This window comes from Ceratotherium simum, chromosome 1 (genome assembly GCF_057802395.1).
Source record: "Ceratotherium simum simum isolate JZ-2026a chromosome 1, ASM5780239v1, whole genome shotgun sequence".
NCBI classification, from domain to species: Eukaryota; Metazoa; Chordata; class Mammalia; order Perissodactyla; family Rhinocerotidae; genus Ceratotherium; species Ceratotherium simum.
Genome location: NC_141900.1, coordinates 6,733,012 through 6,758,986, shown reverse-complemented (window position 1 = coordinate 6,758,986; position 25,975 = coordinate 6,733,012). Strand labels below are relative to the sequence as shown.

The following is a 25,975-nucleotide window of genomic DNA, read 5'->3' as shown; positions in this document are numbered from 1 at the left end:
AAAGTAGACGCTCTGCAGGACGGCAGCCTGAGGAGAAGCACGGGGCCTCCTCCCTCCACACACACACTGCTGAGTACGGAAGAGCAAAGAGAAAGTTCACAGCACCCTGGAAGCAGCACACTAGACACAGGGAACAAAGTCGTCTAGGAGGGCTGAGAAGTTGTGCAGAACAAAAGCCAAGCATCCCAACGCTGGTGATGCTCGTTGTGCACTCGCTGGACGCCAAGCACCCTGCCAGGAGCTTCGTGTGTCACCTCATTGAATCCTCATGAGGACCCTGGGGAGGGGAGTGGGGGGAAGCCCTCGCAGAGCACAGTACCACAGTCCATGTGGGGAGGGAGCTCCCTGAGATGGGACCAGTCAAGACTCCCTGTCCGTGAGCTGGGGGCTTCTTAGGAATCACAGGAGGGACTTTGAGAACGGCAGCGTGTTCCAGCCCTGCCCATCCAGTTGAGCCCGCCTGTCTGCATGCTCACTCCTAAGGTTGTGCCTCTTTGGATGCCAAGATTTAGACCCCTGGTTCCTGAAAGCCAGTCCTCTGACAAGTGAGACTCTGTGGATAGGTTTCCTCAAGTCCATGGCAAAAAGGAGACCAATGAGGATGGTGTGGTAAGCTTTCCGTGAAGCTACCTGTGCTCCTGGTAAAGGGCATATTCTTTAACCTGAGACTGTGTCCTTCTTACTTAGTTAATGTTAAAATAGCCTTTATTTTATAAGGTGTTGTTGAGATTAAATGGTGGGTCCATGGTTAGTTTTTGGTTTGTGTGTATGTTAGTTGTCTTATATGGCAAATGTGTTGCCAAGCCTTAAGGCAGTCACAGATTTTTTTTCCTTCAAAATTTGATTCCTTTATGAAGTCTAAAAGAATGAAGATCACTGATTTAGATCTTTCCTTTGACTGTCTTCCTTGTGAGGTGATCTCTCAAGTCTAGTAGTTCCCAAACTGTAATTTTTTGTAGCAGAACTCTTTTCCCCGCTCAGGCAAAATTTTTGATAATTCCCCAATATGTGAAACAGATAAAAAGATTGAAAGGATTGTATGGTATATCAGATTATTCTTAAGCTGCAGACAGCCCCCAATCTCAGTGGCTGTTAACAACAAAGACTGGCTCCCGCTCCTGCTCCGACCCAGCGGATGGAGCAGCCCATCTTGAAGGTTGCCAGTCTCCATCCATCATGACGGGGGAGGGAAGAGAGAGCCGGAGGATCTCCCATCCTCAATTAAATGACACATGTCACTTCACCCACAGTCATTGGTCCCAGCTGGTCGCCGAGTCCCACCCAACCACAGGGGCCTGGGAAGTGTAGGCCTGCTGCTTGACTGGAGGTGGAGAGCCAGAAATACCTGGCAGACAGTGCAATTACCACCAACATGTGCAGGTTAAATGTTCATTCAGAAACAGCCCGCTGTTTGCAGGATCTCCGATGCACCTCTCTGCTTGGGGGCAGTTTGAAAGCCCAGCCCTGCCGCATCCCCTCCTGTCCCCTGCACCCCGCACTGCCCCATGTGGCGTGTGAACAGGCTCTCAGCCACCCGTGTAGGAACTACAAAAACAGACACTTTTCTTTTCTACACTAGCAGATGGAAACAAGGGGGGATTAAAATATATCAAGAGTAGACATGAAGGAAGGCACAAAAAAACAGTAATTTTAAAAATGGGAAAAGTGAAGACATATTGTGCATATCTACCTTCTGTTGTACTTTATTTTGTTTTTTCCCCAAAGTCCCAGTACGTAGTTGTGTATCCTAGTTGTAGGTCTTTCTAGCTGTTCAGTGTGGGACGCTGCCTCAGCATGGCTTGATGAGTGGTGCATAGGTCTGCACCCAGGATCCAAACCCGTGAACCCTGGACCGCCAAAGTGGAGAGCAAGAACTTAATCGCTACACCACCAGGCTGGCCCCCTGCTGTTGTACTTTAAGATCAAGATGAAATGGACATTCTTTGCAAAAACAGAAAAACCTTAAAATTGACTGGAAAACCTAAAAGGAGAAATTGGACCACATTTTTAAAAAAATGAGTTTCTCTAAGTTTTCAGGAATATTTAAGCTCTGTGCTGTGTAAACTGTAACACAACCTGGGATAACACCGTACGCTGAAGTTTTGGTTACCTTCAGTCTTCTGGGGCTGCACTGTCCTTCAAGAACCTGGTCAGACGTGGCCTTATAAGTGGAGACTTACCCCTCACCATGCGGATAGTCAGGGTTCCCTCTCCATTAAAATCCATCTAATATTGCCACTTATCTGTGTGTGTCTACTACAAAATGATAGCTCCCTCAAGTATGTCTTAAATTCATTTTGTATGCCTGGAACTGAGCCCAACAAAATGAATCATTTTTTGACCTTAACCCTAAACCCTTGCGCTATCTTTGCACAAAGAAATAAGCTTACTAAGTTCCATCTCACTTAGTATAAAGGTTAAATGTTTAATTAAATTCCAAGATAAAGGAATTGGCATTTTGTTGTTTGTTATTATGTTGTTCATTATGTTAACATAGTGTGTGGGGAGGGTGTATCTTAACACCGCGAGCATTGATTCTGTACAGCCAAGAAGTGCCACCCTACCTAATATAGACCCTACCTAATATGGAAACCTCTCTGTAGTCTCTTTACAAGCAGACACAGAACAGCAACTGTCACTTTCTTTCTTTATTGTTTGGGAGTGTCACATTCAATTAGATGTGAATAAGAAATGAGAAAGATATATTGCAAAAGAAGGGGAAAATGTTTCTATGGTCGTATTTTCTTCTTTTGAAGCAGTAAAAGAAATTATTAAGGAAAAAGATTGATTAGACTATATAAACATTTCTTTAAAACTGACTCCACAAAAATAAAAAGGAAAATAAAGGATAAGATAAATAATTTATACTATGGCTGGTACACAAAAAGTTAATGTCTAAACACTGTAAAGAGCTTATACAAATAAAACTACCACTCTCAAGGCTCTCCTATTTGTAAATGGGAAGAAAACATGAATTCATAGTCATGGAACTGCGGATAATAAATGTAGAAAACATTCATCTTCTTTGATAAAGTAAAAGTAATATTTAAAAATACAATGCAAATAGAGCATAATTTTATACCTACTTAAAAGACAAACTGATTAAACAACTCATAGGTCAAGGATGATATACAGAAGAAATTTTTAAAATATTTTGAATTGAGTAATTGTAAAAATGTGACTAACTACAACTAAAGTAGAATTTGAGGCAAGTTTTTAATCTTAAATATATTTGAAAAAAGTAAGGCTTAAAATCAGTGATCTACATATCCCTTTCAAGACATTTAGAAAAAAAATTATCAAATTAAGGCCAAAGAAAGAAAAGGGGGAGGGGAAATATGCATCTGTACACAGGCAGGTAGTTCAGGAGGGCCCCAGACCACCCTCCGTTTCAGTAATTCACCAGGAGGACTCAACTCATCAAGGCTCTTAGAGACTCGTGGTTACAGTGTCCTACAGTGGAAGGATGCAGATTAAAATCAGCATCAGTTCCAGGCACCGGGGGCTGGCCCCCAGGAGCTCCAGGCATGGGCTTCCCGTTGTCCCCTCCCAGTGGGGCCTTGTAGATAGCGCCGGCTTCTCCCAGCAATGATGTATGGCAGCAAGCACAGAGTATTGCTAACCAGAGAAGCTTACCTGATCGTTGGTGCCCAGAGTTTTTATTGGGGTCAGTCACAGCTACTTTCCAGACACCCCAGAGGTCAAGCTGATACTGCATGGCTCAAGGCCTCCACCGTAAATCACTTCCTCGGCATAGATCCTGGCCCGAGACCCCCAGCTAAACAAAGATACTCTTATCAGGCAGGATATCCCAAGGGCTTAGAGGGTCCCTCCCAGGAGCGGGGGGCAAACCTTTCCTTGGTCAAGGTTAATCCTTTACTACACACGCACACACACATATCTATATATAGATAAATACACACACACATACACGTGTGTATATTATTAGATGTATATCTTTTCTATATATTGCTCCTTTTGTCATTCTGAAATTTGCTCCATTACCTATAGCAATGCTTCTTGCCTTAAAGTAATTCGTCTGATATTACTAAAGCTACCTCAGCTTTTTCTTGATTAGTATTTGCGTAGTTTTCCTCTTTCCATCTTTTTTCTGCGTTTCTGGATGCTTATATTTAGAGCCTATCTCTTAGAAACATAACAATTTTTTTTTCCTTTTAATTGGAGTATTTGTTGTGAGGTACATCATTTAGTATGATTATTAATAATATTTGTGCTTAAGTCTACCATTTACTGTTTATTTTCAATTTGGCCTACCTATCCTGTATTCCTTTTTCTCTGCTTTTTTTTGACAGAGGAGATTCATCAAGTTTTTTTTTTTTTTTTTTAACTTCTATTAACCTTTTGCATATGCATTCTTTTACTATTTTTTAGTAGTTACCCTAGATGTCACAACATGCACATTTAACTCACTAAAACTAACATAATTTAGTACTTTTACCACTTCCAGGCCAACATCAGGAGCCTTTAATTCCATTTACCCCATCACCACTTTTGAAGTATCTTGTCATGTATTTTAATTCTCTACATATTTTAAGCCACTTATGATGATGTTGTTGTTTTATATGCTTCATTTTTATTTTAATTACCTACAAATCTGCACTTTATGCCTTCCTGAATTTGCATTCTTCTCTCTTGGACCAAAGAACTCCACTTGGCAGTTCTTTTAGTATGGGCCTGCTGGCAGTGAAATCTCTCAAATTCTGTTTGTCTGGTATATTTCTACTCCATTTTCATTATTGAAGGAAGTTTTCACTGCTTTTGGAATCCTAGGTTAGCAGTTATTTTCTTCTGTATTCCACCCATCCCATTGTCCTCTAACTCTCATCATTTATGTAATAACATCAGCTGTCAGTCCTCCTGTTGCTTCTGTGAAAGTAATGAGCGTCTTTCTCTGGGTGCCTTTAACATTTTCTCTTTGTCTCTGTTTTTCAGCAATCTTTCCATCATGTGCCTGGGTGTGGGTTTCTATTTTTTATCCAACTTCTGGATTCTGTATCTTGATGTCTTTTTATCAGTTTTGGAAAATTCTTGCCCGTTATCTCTTCAAATATTTCTTCTGACCCGTTTTCACTTGTCTCCTCTCATGGGAGTGCAGTGTACCTATGTTAGACCCTTTCATCATGTTCTGAATGTTTTTATTTTAGAAGTGAGTAAATAACATAGGGCCTAGGGCTGGAAATGAGCTTACATCCCATGAAGGAGAGTGAAAAGAAAGATGCAGCCCACTGGAGAATCTTGTTTTCTCTTCCTGACCTTGTTCTTTTTCCATGTGGTTTGAGTGGGTAATTGGGGAGTGTAGGTTGGGATGCTGGAAGCATGTGTGACTTTGCAGAACCCATAGTGCTTCTTGCCAGGGTAAATAAAGCATGAACCACTGAGCTGGTTAGGCAGTGAGCCTGGTGGTTAGGAAGAGCACTGATTTTGGAACAGGCTCTGTATACTCAAATCCTGAATCCTTACTTTACCGTGACCTTAAGCAACTTGCTTCCCTTCTCTGTGTTCAGATCTGTTATTTGTAATAGGATACAGTACATATTTCATAAAATGGAGAGGATTAAACAAAATAATAACAGAAAGCACCTAGAACAGTACTTGGCACATAGGAACATACAATAAGTTTAATGTTTCTTCTTGATCTTATCCTTATTATATTCTTACTGCCCTGCTTATTCTCTGCCCACCCAACATCCCCAAAACAGTTGGCGTTACCTTCTATGGAGGGACGGTCCTAGCAGGACTGAGAAGGGGGTGCTGTATTGGATGTTTGTGCTCGGTTGCAGCAGCTGTTAGTGGGGTATTGTTCATTGTTCTGTACTTAGCATCACCTTTCACTGTCATGGGGTTACACATTCTGGGGCTTTGGGGGCTCACCAGGCCCTGGTGACTAACTCTGGCCTTTCCCTTCCAGTATGGAATGCTCCTTTACCAGAACTACAGAATCCCTCAGCAGAGGAAAGCCTTGCTCTCCCCCTTCTCGACTCCAGTGGTAAGTACAGCTGTGGTCTTCAAAAGTCAAGTTCCTTTTCAGGTGCTATGTCAGCATGTGCTGTGGACATCTCACTTCAGACGAGGTTGCCAGGAGAAGCTCCAGATGAGCATGTGTATTTCAGAGAAGCCAGTATGTCCCACAGCATTCCATGTCCCAGGGGGTGGATTTTGTCATCTCGACAGTGTCTCTGCTGGGGGCACATTCCTCTTCCATCCTTCTCCCCTTGCCTGCATCTCCCCTCAAGGTTGTTGAGGTAGATGGCTCTGTTTAAGGCTCAGAAACTGTCAACAGCAACGTTCAGCTCTACTAAGGAGCCCTTTCCACCTTTGGCTTTTGTTCCTTTCAGCCATGGGTTCTATGGTGCTGTTGACCATCATGCTTGAGTCTTTTGCTGGTGAGGATTCAGAGATTATAATGTCATCTTGTGTTCGCAGGACATACTTTACGTCCCAAAGGTACAGAAACACTTCATCCTCTCAAAATATGATCTTAAAGATCCTTCCGTGTCTTGGAGATGTCAAATTATACAACAGAAAGAATCCATGTGTTTCCCTGAACTAATTTACTGAGAGAAGGACTTGGTTGCTGCTGAGGACTGGGCTCACCCATGATGTTTCCATTTCTCTGATGTGTTTTAGTGAAGGTCAGGGAGCCTGTGAAGGACCACACAGTCCAAATCCTGTTGGGCCCAGTGGCCGCACCAGCAGCCTTTGAATACTGCGAGAGGATTGGAACGTTTCTTATTCTGCATAAGAGAAACCAAAGCCCTTTATAGCTCAAGAGCCTTTGGCCACTGAATTTCCAGCCTGAACCTTAGAGAGTGGGGGGTTGGGTGAGGGGCGTTCCTATCACCTTTTCCTCCCATCTTTACGATTGTTTCATGCCAGGCTTCCCGTGTGCTGCTGTGGCTCATTTCCCTACATTTTAAGACTGTGGCCTTTCCTCTCAGCGCAGTGTCTCTGAGAACTCCCTCGTGGCGATGGATTTTTCTGGGCAGACGGGAAGAGTGATCGAGAATCCAGCGGAAGCCCAAAGCGCAGCCCTGGAAGAAGGCCATGCCTGGAGGGTAAGGCCATGGCCCAGTCCCACCAGGACAGGCTCCCTCGGGGTTGCATCCCCGCCTCTGGTCTTCTCCCAGAAGAATGGCTCTGTGGGTGTTGGCAAGGGAGTGAGATGTTGGGGAGGGGAGGGTAGCATCTCAGTTCTCAACTGCGGAAAGCCATTGGCACTTCTGGGCCCTTCCACATTGCTAGCACCTGCCACCCCCACTGCCTCCCTATCCCTGGGCTCCTGTGGAGGGAGCAGGAACAGAGCAGAGCCCTCTGACCTCTTGGCTCACACGCAGAACTGTTCCTGCTGATGAGTCGTCAGTGGCCATCTGTAGAGAGCACAGAGCCCACGCCTCGTGGCTTGGTCACTAGCTAGCTTCCTGGCCTTGCGGTCTCTTCACTCTGAGGCTTAGGTTCCTAATCTCTGGGCGGATGAATGTCACCCAACTTCTGAGTTTTCCTGAGGTGTAAAGACAGTGTACAAAGCATGAGCCCACAGCTCTGGCGCAGAAAATGTTCCCTGGACTTGAACCTCAGAGTGTGTGGAAAAGGAGACTGTCCCCAAAGCGCTGGGGTCCTGTAGACCGGTGTTTGCAGACCTGCCTGAGTTCAGTGAAGAAGCTCATGCTTTTCTCCTAAGACTTATCAGGAATTTCATTGTATGTCTTCTGTGTGAGAAACAAGAGTCTGCTTCAATACTGGGACCGTTCGAAATATACCGGGTGGCCTCTGTGTCTGTTTTTAACAGCCGTGACCCACAGCTCTTTGTTCTCCGTGATCAGATGGGGTCAGGCAGCTTTCACTCCACAGTCCAGGGCCTTGTCATCCTGGCCAGGCTTCCCGCCCCAAGGTGTGTGTACCGGGTGGCTTGTTGGTTATGTCAGTCTGCTGTCTTAGCGCTAACGTGGGGATTTCTTTTGCAGAAGCGAAGCACGCGGATGAATATCCTAGGTAGCCAAAGTCCCCTCCACCCTTCTACCCTAAGTACAGGTAAACACAGCATGTTGGCCTGATATTTTTGTACGTAAAGAAAATAAAACAGCTCCCACCCTCCCTGAGCTTCACAAAGCTGCCTGGGTCCAGAGCACACCATGAGAGGTGTAGCCATGGGAGTCGGGGCCCCGCGCTGACCACGAGGTAGCGGTGCTGTCAGGGAAGCCGTTCTGCAGAGGGGCCAAGACCCTACCCTCCTTCTCTCTTCCCTCCCGCAGTGATTCATAGGACGCAGCACTGGTTTCACGGCAGGATCTCCAGGGAGGAGTCGCACAGGATCATTAAACAGCAAGGGCTGGTGGATGGGTAAGGAGCCACCACTGATAAAAGCTGGCGTCTGCTGAGGTTTTATTGTGCTAGGCATGTATTCTGTTCGGTTCCTCAGAGCGTTTGCCATGACGGCAGTAGTTATAGCCTCATTTTAAAGGAGAAAACGTGCGCAGAGGTGTCAGTGGTGTGCAGGGTTTGCACGTCCGATAAGTGGCAGAAGAGGGATTGCAGTCCATTTCTGTCCGTACTCCATCTGTAACTGTCCTCTCCCTCTTTGTTGAAATTCAAACAGGCAAAGACACAAGCTAGATATTTTTAATTAATAAGGCAGTGGGCACGTGGAAAAAAAATATTTTTGCCCACATCTTTTGACTTCCGCATGGTGTCAGTTACCTTTTGCTGAGAACCAACAACTCCAAACCTTAGTGGTTTAAAACAATAAAGCTCTATGATTTCTCCCAATGGGAATTAGTTGAGTGGCTCTTCTCACCTGGGCCAGCTCTGCTGGGGCAGAGATGGCTTCACTCACGGGTCTGGAGGCCTGTGTGGGCTGTTGGCTGTGGTGATGGGGTGACTAGGCACATGTTCCCAGCAGGCTAGCCTGGGGTCATTCACATGTGGCCCTCACAGGGTCCCCAGGAGCAAGTGAGGTCAGACCGCAGTGCCCAAGCACTTCTCAGGGCTCTCTTTGTGTCACATTTGCTGCCATTCCCTGGGCCAAAGCAAATCCTGTAGCCTGGCCCAGCATCGCTGTGGGAAGGGACTGCCTGAGGGTGTGGATGCAGGGGCAGACATGTGATTGATGGGGGGGGGGCGGTTAACACAGCATGCTTCATGGCACAGCTCATCCTGAGGCCTTTCCTTGCTCCCAAGAAGAGACACACTCTGGTCTCCCTCCCTGAAGGACTTGGTTTCCTTGTCAGCTGTCCTTCACTGGGTCTGCTGGAAAAACAGGTTTTTGGCGGCAGCTAAACTCAAAGAACAATCCTTTTGTCCTTCAGCTTTTAAAAAGTTTTATTATGGAAGTTTCCAAATTTACCTAAGAGAGAAGAGGATGATGAACCCCCACTTACTGTTTGCCCAGCTTCAACAATTTGCTGATCTTACTTTGTCTTCCCTCTCCCCACATTATTATTTTTCCTCCTTCTCCTTTTGTCTTCTTCTTCATCTTTTTCTTCCTTCTTCCTTTTTCCATTTCTTCCTCTTTCTTCTAGAATATTTTAAAGAAAATCCCAGACATCCTCGATTTTACTGGTACGTGTATTTCAATGCACGTCTCTAAAAACTAAGGACACTTTTCTTGTGATGCAACTACAATATGGTCATTTCACTTAACAAAGTAAACAAGAATTCCTTAGTGTTATCTAAAATCTAATCCGTGTTCAAATTTCTTCAATTGTCACCAACAGAAGTCTTTTAAATTTAGTTGGTTTAAATCAGGATCCACAAATTGCATTTGGTTGATATGTCTCTTAAATCTCCTTAGATATAATAATAGTCTCCCCCACCACTCCATTCTTCCTTTATTTTTTTTTCTCATGTCTTTCATTTGTTGGAGAAGTGGGCCATTTGCTAGTTGCATGCTTGTGGTTTCTTTTAATATGTCCCTCTGTCTCCTCATTTCCTGTAGAGTGGCAGTCAGGGGCTTGATTAGACTCAGATTCATTCCTTCTGGGAGGGCGCTGCAGGGTGATGCTGAGTACTCTTCCGCCTCAAGTTGAGAGACCTGTAGGGTGTGGTTGTCCTACTTGGGGATCTTCTCAGTGAGCGGGGATTCGGGTGTTGTCAGCGGGACCCTCCTGATAGCTTCCCTTCCCCGTTCACCAAGTGGTTTGAACAGCCGTCGCTGGACCAGAGTCACTATTTCATTAGGGGTTACAAAGTCATCATTTTCTAATTCTATTATTCCTTCTTCATTTCTTAGCTGAAGTGTTTTCCCTGTCATATATTTGGTTTCCTGGAAAACGTAGCTAAATGCTTGATTTTTCCCTTTCATTTATCAATTTTCAGAATCATGACTTGGTGGTCTACCATCTTCCAGTAATGAGAAATGAGGTGTTTTGGGTTTTTTTTTTTTTTTTTTTAAGCTATCATGATAAACTTAGATTCTTATGTATTTGATTTATTTCAGTCAACACTATTATTCTTGATGCTCAATATCCTCACTCTGGCCAACGGGACCTCTTTCAAGTTGGTTCCCGAGTTCTTTGACCTAGCACTGACTGTGTTTGATTTCAGGTGTAACAAGGTGCATTAGTCTCACAGGACACATTCCTCTTAGGAGCCCTAATTCTTTCGAGTGGAAAATGGTGTCTGGAGACCATACTCTGTAGATATTTTCTGTGGACAGAGCTAGGACATGTGCTTTTTCAAACTAAAAAATAAATTATAGGTTCACATTCATATTGCCAATTCAAATTGAAGATTATAGGGTTTTTACTTCTTTGATTTTATTGTCTGCGTCTTCTCTTACTCTGAAAATCTTACTCATGACATTAACTTAACTATTTGTTTCACCCCACTCTATTCTAGTTGCTCTATTCTATATAACATCTTGGAAATAATAATACTAATATTACTTCAGTAAGACTACTGAACTTACATTTCTTTGCAGTCCTTCTAATCTTTAAGGAATATTCCAGTCAGCTCATTAAAATACCAGCTTTAAAACAATTCTCTATGGTTCTATTACCAAACTGTTATGCAGTCAGGTTCATATGTTTCAGTTCCTTTCCGATTATTCTAAGTGGAAGTGATTTATTTTCTCTTCATTTTAATGCTGCTTTTTACATTTTTAAAACATTTCCATGGTTGCAAAGTGAAAACTATAAAACAAGGCACGTTCCTTGGTGACTCCACTCTGCCCCCACCCCCGCAATCAGTAACCATTTTTATCAGTGTTTGTTTATCCTTCTATTGTTTTTTTTAAACATAGGCAAAACATCTTTGTTTTCCCGGTCTGCCCCTCTGTAAATGCTGTGCGCCCTGCATCAGCTGTGTCTGAGGATTGCTCCAGAGGTCGCGTGAGGTCGGCCTCCTTTCGTGTTCATTATTTTCAGACTTATGTTATCACAGACAGTGCTCCATCATTTCGTAGTTTTGCTGGTGTCTCTTTGCTGATGAGTTCTTAGAAGTGGGAGTGTTGAGTGGAAGGGTCAAGTCTTATGTAACCTGGTAAAATATTGTCAGATTCCCTCTGGCAGGGTGTGCGCCACGTGGTGAACCCCCCAGAAATTTCTGAGTGACAGTTTTCCCACAGCCTCTTCAAGCTGAGAGGGAAGTTGTAATTTGCACCTCTCAAGAAGAAGGCTGAGTCTTTTTCCATAGGTTTAAGGGCTGATTGCATTTTTTTTTTCCCGAAAATCTGAACTTGTGTATCTTTGCCCGATGTTCTTAATCTGTTTTTTTGCACACATATTTCCCCCAGGTTGTCTCATTTGTCTTTTAAACTTTGCTCATTGGTTAGTTTGGTTGGTTTTTATTTTGATTTACATTTTTCTTTAATTTTATATGGTCACATTTGTCATTTCTGTCCCATATCCTTCCGGATTTTTGAGCCATAGTCATATAAGTTTTTCCCACTCATAAGGGAGTTCGATCCTGTTATCTTTTAGAACTTGTATTCTTTCTTTTCTTCCTCTCTTTCTTTCTTTTTGCCTTTCTTTCTTTCTTTCTTCTTTTCTGCCTTTTTTGTTTGTTGGTTTAGATCCCAGATGCATTGAGAATTTATTTATCCTGATGTACTGTGTAAAGAATGGATCTTATTTTATTTTGTTCCCCATGTGGCTTACAGTTGTTCCAAACTGCTTATCTGAGATGTCACCTGTATCACAGAACAGTCCCTCTTAAAGCATTAGAAGTGACTCCTCCTAACTATAGAAACAAGTACGTTTCTCCTGTAAAGTTTCTGGCCTGCCTGTGGAGAGAAAAGCCTGACACCTGAAGTTCCTCTTTCACTGATGTTGTCTGTGTTTAGCTATATGTGTGTTCCCTGGGCTTCTAGTACAGACTGTGTACCCATTTACAGCCCTGAGCTACATCAGAAGTGAGCCCAGAATGTTCTAGTGGTGTTGCCTTTGACCATATTATCTGTGGGATCCATTCTAAGGACGCTGACCGACCAGGTTTGCTTGCCAGGTGACATCATGCTCCTGGAAGAGTGAAGGTTCTACAGGAGGCCTAATTTGGTGCTGTGGCCACTAGTGCGCTTCCCAGGGCCAGGGCAGTGACGATGGCACCTGCATCCCTGCGGAGCTACAGAATCTCAGAGAGGGAGTGTGGGGGACGTGTGTGTTTTGAAGAAGCTTCCCCAGCGAGTCTGAGGTCAGGCCCAGCGGCCCACTTTGCATTAAGAGGGGCTGCCCCTCTGGTGGGGGGGACCCGGTTTGCAGGGGTTAGCACACTCCATCCACTGAATTGTGTTTCGGCTCCTTTCTAGTTTTAAACCATGTTTGTCTTACAACTTTTCCTGGAGCAGAGTCCCAGCTGGCAAGTTTTCCATCGTTTCACCTGTCATTGACGAGGTGTGTGAGCCTGGCCTTTACCACCTCTCCTCCCCAGGAAGCCCTCCTGGCAGTGTCTGCCTTGTTGACAAGCAGGGGGCTCTCTGTCCTCTGGGCTCTTCATTGTCTCTAAGGTGCTAATTTTCAGTCCTGATGTGCGGCTACGGGAGCACTGGCACAAACAAGGGTGAGGAGAAGGGGACCGTCATCACAGTGACGCCACATCTCCCAGTAATTCCTGCACTTAGGGAGGAAATGTGTCTGGAAAATAAGGTAAATTAAATGATCAATTGCTAATCTTTATTGACCCCTGCAGAAGTAATGAAGGGAGGCTGACTGAGAGTCTAACAACAAAAGAAAACAACTTTGAAAGGCAGTGCCGGAATGACAGCTGTTAGAGAACCGGATTCTGAGGGCTTTAGCCTCAAATTATATCTGGAGATAGAAAGAGAGGGGCCAGAAAGAGACGTCAGAGCCCTGGGAGATGTCCTCGAATTCCCCAGTCTCCAGGCAGCTCCCCACGCAGGTGACCGCCTGTGTGCGCGTGCTGTGTGTGTGCTCACGTGTGCACTCACGCCCCACCAGCCCTGCAGGATTCCTGTGAGCACTGAACTCACTGCCTGCGTCCTTCTCCTCTTGCCGTCCCAGCCCAGAACCTGGAGAAGGATCTTTTCAAAGGACAAATCTAGTTCTGTTGTCCCCTCTGCTCAAACCCCCCAGTGGCTCGTCTCCTTGCCCGCAGCATTGCGGCTCTGTCCCTCCCTCTCCTGCCCCTGCTGGACTGGCACTGGGGTCCAGGCCCCTGCCCCAGCCCCTCTGCTGTCCCCAGCCTCCACCTCTGTGCTATCTGTGAGCCCTGGTCCCCCTGCACTCCATGGCCTCAGAAACTCCTTTGTCAGACTCCAGTTCTTTGCAGCTGTCCCCTCCCCTAGGGCACGGAGAGGGGTCCATCCCAGGGCTAACACACACCCTTGTGAGAGCCACGGCGGTGCTCCCCAGCCGTGGAGGAATCGTCTACACCCTTCCTCAGGTTTCACCAGCGTCCTGTGCCGCTGTACCCAGGGCTCCTGCCCGGCTTCTGCTGGCTGTGTGACCTTGGGGAATTGGTTTAACCTCCCTGGGCCCCACTCCCTCACCGTGAAGAGAGGACGAGAACGGGGGCTGTGAGGACTAAATGAGTTAGTGTGTGCGCAGCGGCTCGCTCCTCGAGCGGAGCTGAGCTGTGCCTGGTCACTGTCGGCCCTGGCACACGCAGCTCTTCACTCTCTCAGGAGTGCACTGGTGACCACAGCTGGGAGAGCTCCCGTGCCTGACTCCAGTTCTTAAGGCAGATGAGGACTCACCTGGGCCTCACCCTTTCCTTTCTGGGTTAGGCTCGTGGTTTCTTACCCTGGGTGGCATCCCTTGGTGTGCTTGTCTTTTGTGAACCCTGTCCCTGCAGTTGCCCCTCTCAGAAATCACTGGATCTTGGCGGTTTGCTGGCTGAGAGGTTGTTATCTCAGCCTCTGTGGAGGGTGTGCTGTAGCGCATGACGGCCACAGTCTTCTAGATGCCCCGCAGGAGGGCGTTACTCCCTCTTACAGCCGACGACACCCAGGTTGAGGAGGCAGACTCCCCGGGACCGTGAAGCTAACGAGTGGCAGATCCAGGAGTCTTGCTGACTTCCAGGCCATACCCTTTTCACCCTGGGAGGCTCCTCCATCTTATGAATCGTTTCAGATACACAACCTTTAGGCACAACTGTAAAACTCAAGGCTTTGAGGTAGCCTCAGGATTTCCCCGGGTCGTGCCCCTAAACCGCGAGGCAGATGGGGCGGCGTGTCATGACCGCTCCTCCGGCCTCTCGGTGAGCAGGCCAGGCCACGTTCAGCCTGCAGCTTCCCCTCTGCAGAAGGTAGGGCTGCCCCTCTGCAGCCCTACCTTTTCCTCCAGGACGACCTCGAGTCCTGCAAACTCCTGGGTCTCTGCAAGTAATCATGCTGGTAATCACGCTGAGAACAGAAAACACATCTTTGAGGTAGAAGAACCTGGCGCAGCTCTGCCCAGGAGAGGAACTGGACCTCGCCCTCTTGCTCTGTGCCATGGAGCACATTCCACACCGAGTCCAGATTCTTAGCACTGACGCCTCCAGTCAGCCCCAGCCGAGCCGTGCAATTCCATTCCAGTTGCTGTCTCCAAAGTGTATTCTGAATACATGTCCTGTGAAATGCTGTAATAAAGGGATTGTTAGTCAAGTAAGGTTGGAAAATTCTCCTGCTTGAGCCCCTTAGGGAGTCAGAATGAATATTCACATTTTAAAGTCTGAGAAGTCCTTTACTAACATTCACTGTGAAATTTAGCATTTTAAAGTCTTTGAGAAGTCCTGTAGTAAAATAAAACTTTTTTACCCGTTTAAAAAACAGAATTTTCCAGTCTTGTTTAACTGCTTTCCATCTTAACATTACAATCTAGAAACTGGTGATTTAGCTGATTACTGTAATTTGGTTTCTGATACCCTTATAGTGTGTTCCCTCTCAGGCCATTTCTTCTTTGTCACTTGGATTAGGGTGTCGAGACGTTTTTCTCTTCTTTTCTAATGTGCAACTGTCTATCTTACCAACTAATTCCAGGTTTGTTCATGTAAAAGCAAAGATTTATGCTTCTTTGTGCCTTTTCTAATTTTTTTTCTTTGTTTTGGTGAGGGAGATTAGCCCTGGGCTAACATCCTTGCTATCTTCCTCTACTTTATATGGGAGGCTGCCACAGCATGGCTTGATGAGTGGTGTGTAGGTCTGCACCTGGGATCCAAACCAGCGAACCCTGGGCCAATGAAGCAGAGTGTGTGAACTTAACCACTGTGCCACCTGGCTGGCCCGTATTCTAATTTTTTTGTATTTTTTATTTTGAAATAATTTCAAATTATAGAAAAGTTGCAAGAATAATATAATGAACTCCTGTATACATTTTACTCAGATACTCTAGTTGTCAACATTGTAGCACAATTCCTTATCATATTCCCTCCCTCTCTCCTGCTTCCCTCCGTCTCTCTTGCCTCCCTCCCTCTCTCTCCCCTTTTCATCTCTCTCTCTCTCCCTCTCTCCTGTTTTTATGTCTGAACATTTGGGGGTAAGTTTTGACATGATGTCCCTTTGATCCTCTTTGTTTCAGTATAAAATTTCTAAAAACAAGGACTTCTCTTACATTACTGTAGTACCATTATAAAAATTAGGAAGTTAACATTGATGCAGTTCTATTGTTTAATGTACACACTTATTCAGATTTTACCAGTGGTCCTAATTACATCCTTTATAGCAAAAGAAAAAACCTTCATGATCCTAAATCCTCTCCTAAGCCAGCATGTCCCCCGTCCTCCTTTGTCTGTCATCGACACTTGTTATGATTAGAGGCCACTTGTTGCAGAGTGTGCCTCAGTTTGGGCGAGTCTGTTTCCTCGTGATTCGGGTCAGGTCATGCACTGTGGGCAGGAGCGCCTGGACGTGATGTCGCGCCATCTCAGTGCGTCCTGTCAGGAGGCGCTCGGGTCCGATTGTCTCACTCCTGGTGGTGGTGCTGGAATACTTGATGAAGACGGTATCGACCAGGTTTCTCTACTGTGAAGTTACTATGTTTCCTTTGTAATAAATAAGTTTTAGGGGGCAGATGCTTTGAGATTATGACAATATTTTGTTTTTCATCAAACTGTCTTCTGCCGATTTTTGCATCCCCTGAGATCTTCTTAATCAGTGGTAATCTATGGTGATTGCCAAATGGTGGTTTTCTAACCCGTCATTCCGTCTCTTTTTCACTGTCCTTCTGCTCTAAGGAAGAGCTTTGTCTTCTCTTCTGTTACCTTATTTGCTCATTTATTTACAATACCGTGTGGACTCATGGATTCCTGTTTTATTCTTTGGGTTATAATCCATTACTTCTGTTCTTTACTTCCATGCCCGGATTTGGTCTCGCTGCCTCCTGGGTCATCATACTGTGAGCATGTCCTTCCTTTCTGACACAGAATGTTCCAGCTTCATCTTGTACTTTCCCTACCTTACCCTGGAGTCCCTGGTTCTGCTCGGTGGAGAGGTGCATTCAGAAACCACAGTCTGGGTGCAGAGCATGCTGTTGCCACTCAGGCCACTTGGATGCTAAAGCGTCCTGTAGCTGCATGGCCTCAAGCCTGTCTCACCAGATGGAGCAGGGAAATGTGTGTGTGTGTGTGTGTGTGTGTGTGTGTGTGTGCCTGTGCGTGCGTGCAGATATATATATTAAGTTTGGGTTTTTAAAATTAATAATCAGTTGATTATTTTCCATTCCCAGGCTTTTTCTGCTCCGTGACAGCCAGAGTAATCCAAAGGCATTTGTACTTACACTGTGTCATCACCAGAAAATTAAAAATTTCCAGATCTTACCTGTAAGTATGGATATTTTCATACCAATCTTTAGTTTTTGTTTTCTGGTTCCATTCTTAATGCAATTTTCATGTTATATACAAACAAGACTTTAGATCATGAAATGTCAGACAGTTCCAAGCTCACAGGCGAATCCTTTCAAGAGTTTCTTGCGAGGTTTGTTCTTTGAAATTGGGAACAAAATTTCCCTAGAAATAATATTGAAAGTGGTGGCATGTGCTGAGGCCCACGCACGTGCCTGTGCAGCTCACAGTCACGGCTGAGACGGCACCCGACAGGACAGCAAGAGCAAGGTGCGATGAGGGGCAGGTGTAACGCAGACCTGTGAGCTCAGGAGCCCAAGGCCAGGAGCACCTCTAGTCGTGAAGACAGGCCTTGTATGGTGGGGTCGACCGCTGGCCACTTGACTCTAAGGAGCTGTCTGGTTTGTGCTGGTGGGTACCAGAGTGACTCAAGAAGCTTGGAGAAATCTGACTCAAGGTCTAGCGGCCCCCCGCAAGAGAAGTTACGTTGCTCCTTCCACTTGGTCCCTGGATCAGAAAGCAGATTCTATCTTTGAACAGTTCCAAAAACATCATTATCAACTATGTTAGTTAATACCATTTTTTTTTGCAAATTATTGTTAGTTTTGTCAAATGTAACTTAACTCTCTCTTTGGTGTGCCAAAGTTCAGGTTTGAGTGTTATGTGGGAGACATTTGTCTGCACCTTCAAGAATTCACCATTTAGTTGGGGATAAGATATACAAAACTAGTATCAAATGTTTTTCATAATGATTTGGTGAATTGCAGGTAATAATAACTTTCATGAAATGTTTCCTATGGAACCCAAACCCAGGAAGTATTCTGCCAAGAGAAGGTGACGAGATATTTTCTTCTCAGAGAGTCACTCTGTCCGTTAACAAAGCAAAGCTTTGAGAAGGCTTGATGTAACTGAGTGCATCTGTTTCACATAGTTGAACCTGGTGTTTTTCAAGCTCACTTGAGCCCAGACCTTGAGACCAGCCGTGTCGAGAATTGTGCCATGACAGGAAGCATGAGCTGGAGAAGGACGGGGGCAGTCTTGGTTAGCTTTTGTGAATGAGGCGGAAGCAACCTGCTGGGCTCTTTCTGCTGCGCAGTCTCTTCCTGTGGTGGTCTGATGCCCTCATTTTATAACTGAGAAAATCGGGAGTCCAGCAACTCTCAGTGCTCGCCCTGGACCACACCAGGAGAGAGGGACAGAGTCTGGATTTGAGCCCCGTCTTCCCAGAGTCCACAAAACATGTGTAAATCTGGGAATTGTTATCTGAGTGCTTTATTCACAATCCTTTTCGTTTTCCCTGCGTTATATTATAGACACAGATGTTATTCTCTTAGCTTAAAATATAAAATAAAATGAAAAAATACTTTATAGGAGGCAGAGTGTGTAATGCCATTCTCCCAAATAACCCCAATTCCTAGAAGTATCAAAGGGTCAGTCAGTTGAGACTGACAGCAACAAGATTGCAGCTCTGTGCTTGAACAGGCTACAGAATGTGCCTGTAGCTCCAGTAGTGTTTTTGGAGTTAAGAAGTGGTTCTAAGTTTAGTAGACAAAGGTTTAACGCTAACTTCCTCCATGTGAACAGTGCGGTGTGACTTCCCCATCTACATAGTATTACAGTCATGGAACTTAAAATTCACTAAGTTAAAATTGATGTTAGGAATATAGTTCTTTCTGGGAGATATTGTGGAGTTCCTCCATTTTAATAAAAATAGCTAGCAAATATTCCAGGACCTGGGAAAGTAGCTTTTCCTACACGATCTGATTAACTCCTGACAGTAATCCAACATTTGCTCCATCACGGAGCAAAGTGAACACCAGGGGCTGAAGGAGGGTGCCTGAGGTCCAGCTGTGAGGACCCAGGGCTGTGTGCTCTTTCGTGGGGCGTGCTGTCCCATGCCGAGTGGATGCTCACAGGGCGCCTGGTCACCCTCACTCTCTTTCATGGGACATGCTGTGTGAGTGGATACTCACAGGTTAACTGGTCATCTCATGAGGTTAACTGGCCTGACAGTGGAGCAAGCTGGGAGGAGCTTAGAGCAATCCCCAAACCACGTCAGGAATAGGGCAGCCGGCTGGCCCCAGTAGACCTTAGCGACTTGGTAGCACCCACTACAAATAGCTCGCTCCCCGACTCCCCCCCTGACATATTCTGGCTCACCTCGCTGACTCCATGTGTGTCCCTAAGGAACCAAACCACGGGCAGACAGAGCTAATACTGACTGTGAGCCCTGTTTTGTTCCCTGAGGTGTCGCCTCTAACCCGACAAGTGTTCTTGTGTCTCTCTAGTGCGAGGATGACGGGCAGATGTTCTTCAGCCTTGACGACGGGAACACCAAATTTTCTGACCTGATCCAGCTTGTTGACTTTTACCAGCTAAACAAAGGAGTCCTGCCTTGCAAACTCAAGCACCACTGTATCCGAGTGGCCTTATGACCTCAGATTTACTCTTAGCTGAAGACTGGAGGAAGCTGACACTGGAATGAAGAGGTCTGTGCATTGAGAACACACATCTGTTCTGCACCTTGGGACTCAGAGTGAGATCAGTTAGGTCAGTGCCGACCGACCAAGGTGGACTAGTTTGTTGGACCTAATGATGATTTGCTGCTGCGGATCCAGCAGGATCGCCTTCCTCTGCGCTGGCCAAATCAGGGAGGGCACGAGAGAGCGAGCACAAATTTGAGAATAAACTGGAATGATCGGCTTGGCTGGGCCATGTAGGAACGAGAGCTGGAGAGAAGTAATTGGAAATGAACTCTTGCCCTGGAATAATCTTGACAATTAAAACTGATATGTTTACTTTTTTGTATTGATCACTTTTTTGCACTCCTTTGTTTTCAATATTATATGCAGGCTCTGGTAGGAGGAGATGTGGCTTTTCAGTGCATACAAGACGCAAAGACAGTTTTGAATGGGCAGACTTCAGAGACTGACTGTAGGCCCCCAAATGTTTCCACAGGGTGGTCCCCACCTTCTGCAGGTTACCATACGTGGATTCGGCTCCCGAATAACCCACCACCCCCAGCCCCCCCCCAGTATACTTGAAGAGCTTTTCTTAAATAAAAGGTGTCACCTGTGGCAGGCATTGGCATGTTTCGTGGACCCGGTCAGGCAACCACGGTCTGTCAGTCACTTCTCTCTGCACAGATGTCCCGTACTCTTGTTATTAGCGCACCCAGTCCTCCACAGCTCAGGAGACTTGACTTCTTTGGAAAACTCACTGTTCCACAACACGGCAGGGCTGAGTGACCGTGCCTCTAGTCTGATGCAGGCCAGCCTTCCTAAGACACACCTGGTGCCCATTGCCTGCCAGTGGTGGCTGCTGTGTTGCATTGCCCACCTGGGGTGCTTTCAGCCTCTTCTAGAATGATCACTGCCCTACCCCTCCGCAGTGGCGTGAGTCCTTTCATGGCTGTTCTCCCTTAGGGCATTAAAAGATCTGTACAGAAAAGGGCACCTGCTTGGCTTCCCGCAGCGGCTGTGGGTTTCCATGGTGACAGAGATGGAAATGTTGAGAAGGGCACAGCCACGGCCCGGCATTTAAAGGTCTTTGCTTGATGCCCTGCGGCCTGCTGAAAACCCCCATAGCCTGCGAATGCAGAGCAGCTGTGGCTCCTCGTCTGCTGGCTTGTGGTCAGAAGTACCTCACAGCAGTTGTGGACGTTGAAGAGTGTTATCAACACGGCACAGCACTGCTTCTGGTTCCGGGAGCTCAGTCAGACGGTGGCTTGCGTTGTTCCTCCCTGTCCCTTCCACCTGTTCCCTTAGCTGAGCTATCTAGTGTGAGGGCAGCCACGTCCTTACCTTTGATCTCTGCACAGCAGAAAGGGCTCCCCTGACAAGCAGACAGACTACTGTGTGAAGACAATTTCCTTTTCCCAGATCCTGGCTCCTCTGACTGTGTGCTGGCCACTGGATCGCCGACACTCCGACCCGCCACAGTGCCCCCCGGGACATCCCCGTGGTTTAGGACAGACACAAGGGGCTTCGCTGACGCACATCCACTCTCAGTCAGTCTAGAAACACTGTATTTTAGTTTATGGGCCACACTCTAGTTGTTTTCCATGAAATGTCTACTTATACAAATAAGAATTTTTAGTAAATCATGTTTTTAGCTACAAACGCTCAATCACGTTTTCGTTTGTAGCCAGTTAATCTTCAAACCATCGACAGGTAGTTCTCGAGTGGGTACCCGGCGGCTGCTTCCACTGAACTTCGCTTTAGCTACACTGTTACACCTCTTTCCTCTTCACCGATTGGAAGTAAACCCTTAAAGAACAAAAACAAAAACCCTCTACCAGCTCTTCTTTCTGTTTACATAGCCCAGTCTCCACCTGTGAGACAAGACTCGCACACCCTCTCCAATAGACAGCTCGTGTCTGCAGTATTTCATATTTATAAATAACGCATTTTATTTAAAAGGAGGAAAGAAGCTTGACTGACCGTTGTGCATGTAGCTGGTGTGACGTAGTGTTTGTACCTTCCCGCCACAGGGAGTCGTTGGAGAGTGTAAACTTCCCAGCCCCACTGCCTGGCCCTTGTGTAGGGGGCTGGCAATTCCACCTGAAAACAGCCAGCCCCTGGAGGGTGCAGGTGCCCAGCCCAGCCAGCCAGGGGCTACGGACATTCGCCTTTTATTTTTGTATTTAAATTACATGAATGTAAACGGGACAGCTCAGGGTCGTTTTGGAGCCTGTTGATTTCCTATCTCTGCTTGTGGTTTTCTTTTCTAAGATAAAAACTCCATGTAGCAACCTGGACGAAGTGGAAAAGGAAAATGCCAAATGCTTCGAGTATTAGAGTGAATAGGTGAGCTCTGTTACCTTAGGTGTTCGAGTTCCAGAACGTTTTTTTTGTTTGCTAAACCTTGAAGAAATATGTGCCTCAGTCTAGATGTTTTGTCTTGTCTTTTCTGCACTTAATACCTGATGGTTTGACCAATTGGCACACTTCTCCAGGGGCGGGACATGCTCGTCGTAGATTGTGATGTCACAGTGCAAAGCTGTGGTGACCGTGAAGGGCCTGGCGTGTAGACGTCTTCAGGGAATGCAGAAGGTATTAACTTAAGAGACAAAACCTTTATGCCACGTGCTTTGCTCCTTTCTGTACACAGCTCTTCGGCTCGTGAACCTAATTGTAAACTTTCAGGTATTTTTGTACAAATAAGGGACTGATGTTCTGTTTCTTGTAATTAGAAATAAACATTAATACAGTGTTCTTCATTTTCTATTGCTTGTAATGTCTTTCTGTATTTTGAAACTCTGGTTGGTCAGCCACTAAAAACTTTTAGAAATGATGTAGAGTATTATCAATGTGGTTTTCTGCACTAGTTAAAAACTAGTTAAAAAGGAATCGATGTCTGATGATGGTCAAGCTTGCTTGGCCCTGATGAAACGCTGGACTCTCATTTCAGTCGTGCAGTCCTGGGGGGGACCTGGCACTCACATTCTGGCTCCATGTTGGTGCCTGGACAATCTCAGCCACCTCTTCTCCCTCCCCCTCCACTGCAGGAATCCAAAACCTCTGAATGCTTCAAAGGTAGCAGGTCTCCACTCAGGTTTAGCAGACACCTCGAGAAACTCATAACAGTTCACATTTGACAAGTCCGATGGCATTTATCCTACTGCAGTGGGACAATTCAAGTGGTAAGAACCTGGGTTTTCCAGTCAAACGGGCAGAAAGATTAAGGGAATGGATGCCCTGTGCCTCTGCTTCCCCAGAACCTCAGCTGAGACCCTGATGTACCACTTCCCTGTACTTAGGCCTGACCCGCCACCTCCCGCCCCACCCCAGGCAGAGGGTGTGGGTATATTGTCACAAGCCAGCCTTGACCACCAGCAGAAGCACATCTGTGGCGTTTTGAACTCTCCTGTCACTTATTTTCAGAATCTGAGTCCTCAGTTTCTGGTAGCTCACCCCTTTAAGGCAGGCCACCCTTAGAGGAAGAACAATAATAAGAATTCACAGTGCTCTCCTCCTCAGGAGAAGCGTGTGTGGTGTTTACGGTGCGGCTGCTGTGTGAATATGCGTAGGGTATGTGGGCGAGGGCGGTGGGCGTGGGAGGGGAGAAGTAAGCTGGTGTGGGGGGCATGTGGAGGGTGCAGAGAGAAAGGCCGGACGGCAGGCTGTGCAGGGGCAGTGACGTGTGAGAGAGGTGGCTGTGTGCGGAATGCGTGCGTTTTGGTGGAGAGTGCGGTGTAGAGAGGCACTATGACAAGGAAGAGCCTGCGTTTCCATCCTTCCAGAGCCCAGGGCGGGGAAGGACCCACTGGGCCAGCCTCTCAAATGTAGACTTTGGTGGTCCCTCCAAAGAAGATGATGCAATAGGTCACACAGATAAACTGATGGAATTAAAAGAAGCACTCGTAGCACAGCTTTAAACTTGATCTCGCTGCCTAGATCGCATTTTTTATTGGTTTCTAAAACATTTTGGGCAATTTTTAAAATTATAAGAAGGGATTTTTTTTATGATAGAAACATTAGCTTTTACATTTAACAAAATGTAACCAATTTTGGGTTTTAGAATGGTAAACTGGGCATTGCCCCTTCTTATCTTGCAAGTTATACATTAACAAGGACAGGAAATAGAAATGAAAATCCACCTTTAGCAGAGTTAGGCTTCATCTGCCATCCCACAATATACAAGAGAGGCTGCTCCCTGAGGACGGTGAAGACCAACCCCCCGGGGGTAGGAAATGCTGACAGAGGACATTGTGACTGCGGATCTCAGCAAGGCCAGCAGAGGGCACTCCAGGATACATGGCACACCTAGAGGGGGCGCTAATGACCCTTCCTGGGAACAGGCAGGATAGACATGGGCTGATATTGATTGATTGACCCCCTCTCCCCAATACAGTGTGCACTTTCAATCTATAGATATATGAAAGTCTTGTTTGATTTCTGAAAGATTTCTTGAATTACATCTAAATATATTTTTTGTTCCGTTATTGCAGGTATGTTTTTAAAGACAGCAATTAGGTGTGTGTTGGATCCCTCTTATCTGCCTTTCATAACCTTTGCTCTCTCTCAAACCCTTCTACCTCTCATTGCCATTTGGTTTTGTATTGCCATCTCAGTCCATCCTCTGTATCCCTCACGGTGTTTCAGTGGGATCGGTTGCCCCCGAGACACTGCTTCCAATGTGGACTCCACTGCTGGGAAACCCTGGTGTTTCTCTTGCATTTCTCTTCACAGCGGTACAGGCTTTCCTCCCACATATTCCTTGAGCTCTTACATCTCTGCTTTGAGCTTTTGTGAGGTGAATGCTTGATTTGTTTTTAAGTCCATGGTGTTGTTTGGCTGCAGTTTTAATCTACTCCATTGCAGTATTTTTCCAGAGAGTGCTCTTTACCCTTTGTTTTTTGCTACCACTTTCTCCTTTCATCTTGGGGTATCTTCATAGAAGATCAGTGATGGTTCTTTGAAAGAGGTGAGTTTTCCTTGGACCAGCCATTTATAGGAAGTTTGTGTGGGGAAGAAGACAGGGGTTGTGTTTGATGCTAGCAGGACAAAAATGAATAAATAAACCCTATTACAAAGAGTTGCATATGTGAATTCCAAGACCGTGAGCACATAAGCCATTAAGAGTGATCATCTAACCAACCCCTATCCCTGCCTTTGGTCACACCAACCTTCACATTCATCTTTCACACACCTTCCAGATAAATCCCTTAAAATGATATCATATTAATTTTCAATAGAACATTTTTTCCCTTGGTTCTTCTTTTGAAATTTTATACAAAGTCATTTTGGATAATTGTGGAGTTTTGTTATTTGAAATAAAAGTTATGATCAATTCTCTTGGAAAATAAAAACTTTGTTGTAACTATGTACTCAAACACACACACAAGCAGAGATGCCTCTGAGAGCTGTCGCACAGAATGCTCAGGGGAGCACTGAGTCCAGCTGGGAGATTTGTGTGTGAAGAATGAGTGTGAAGGTGAGTGTGACCACAGGTGGAGAGAGAGTGTAGCCTTATCCAAGTGTGTGCTGTCCAGTATGATACGTCTAGGCACATGTGCCTATTTAAATTTAACTTTTAATTAATAAAATGAAAAGAAAGATTCAGTTCCTGGGTTGCACTAGCCAAATTTTGAGTGCTCAGTAGCCGCAAGGTAACGGCTACCATATTGGACAGTGCAGATACAGAGCATTTCCATCATCGCAGAAAGTTGTGTTGGACAGCGCTGGTCTCCGTGACTGATAACCAGAGCCTAAATTACAGAAGTGGTAACGAATGGTTAGAACAAGGAGGGGTTCACCTGAGAGTCAGTCTCCCTCTGTCTGGTTGATGTTCTGAATTGGCACAGCTCAGCTCCAGATCCAAGGCTAAGGGCCTCTCCACTTAAGTCACGCCTCTGCCTCACTCCCAGGTAAAACAGTAACCTCACGTTTGCTAAACAGAGTGACCCTGTCCACTATCTTCGTTTTGTTTGGGTCCACCTTGCTTTCTGCTTATGACTGCATGGCAGTGGTTTCGTGTGATATACATATATTGTGTACAAAACTCAGCTATGTCTGCTTAGCACCCCCTCCACAATCCCCCTGACAAAAAGGATGATCCCGATTTGATATCACCCTAGTTAATGAGCAGATTTCCTGGAGTGAGCCAGAGGTAGGAAATGTACATTTTCTATTGCCCAAATTAGTCCCATTACTGTGAGCATCTCCCTGGATTGAGTGCAGTTTTAGTGTCTAAATGTAAAAGTGTGTGTTTTCACACAAAGACTCAAATGTAAGCAGAA

General features: G+C 45.7%; 1 protein-coding gene across 11 annotated transcripts in view; it reads left to right on the top strand.

Annotated features, from left to right (window-relative positions):
• The window catches only part of GRB10 (growth factor receptor bound protein 10), a 196,274-nt gene extending 173,816 nt beyond the window's left edge, over positions 1-22,458 (top strand). For all 11 annotated transcript variants that reach the window (XM_087432971.1, XM_087432924.1, XM_087432529.1 and 8 more), the window contains 6 exons: positions 5,930-6,007; positions 6,960-7,076; positions 7,983-8,049; positions 8,271-8,358; positions 17,118-17,211; positions 19,521-22,458. In XM_087432971.1, the coding sequence (XP_087289097.1) occupies positions 5,930-6,007; positions 6,960-7,076; positions 7,983-8,049; positions 8,271-8,358; positions 17,118-17,211; positions 19,521-19,667 (591 nt within the window). In that variant the 3' untranslated portion in view covers positions 19,668-22,458. The remainder of the gene's footprint in view (positions 1-5,929; positions 6,008-6,959; positions 7,077-7,982; positions 8,050-8,270; positions 8,359-17,117; positions 17,212-19,520) is intronic.
• Positions 22,459-25,975: the final 3,517 nt, after the last annotated feature.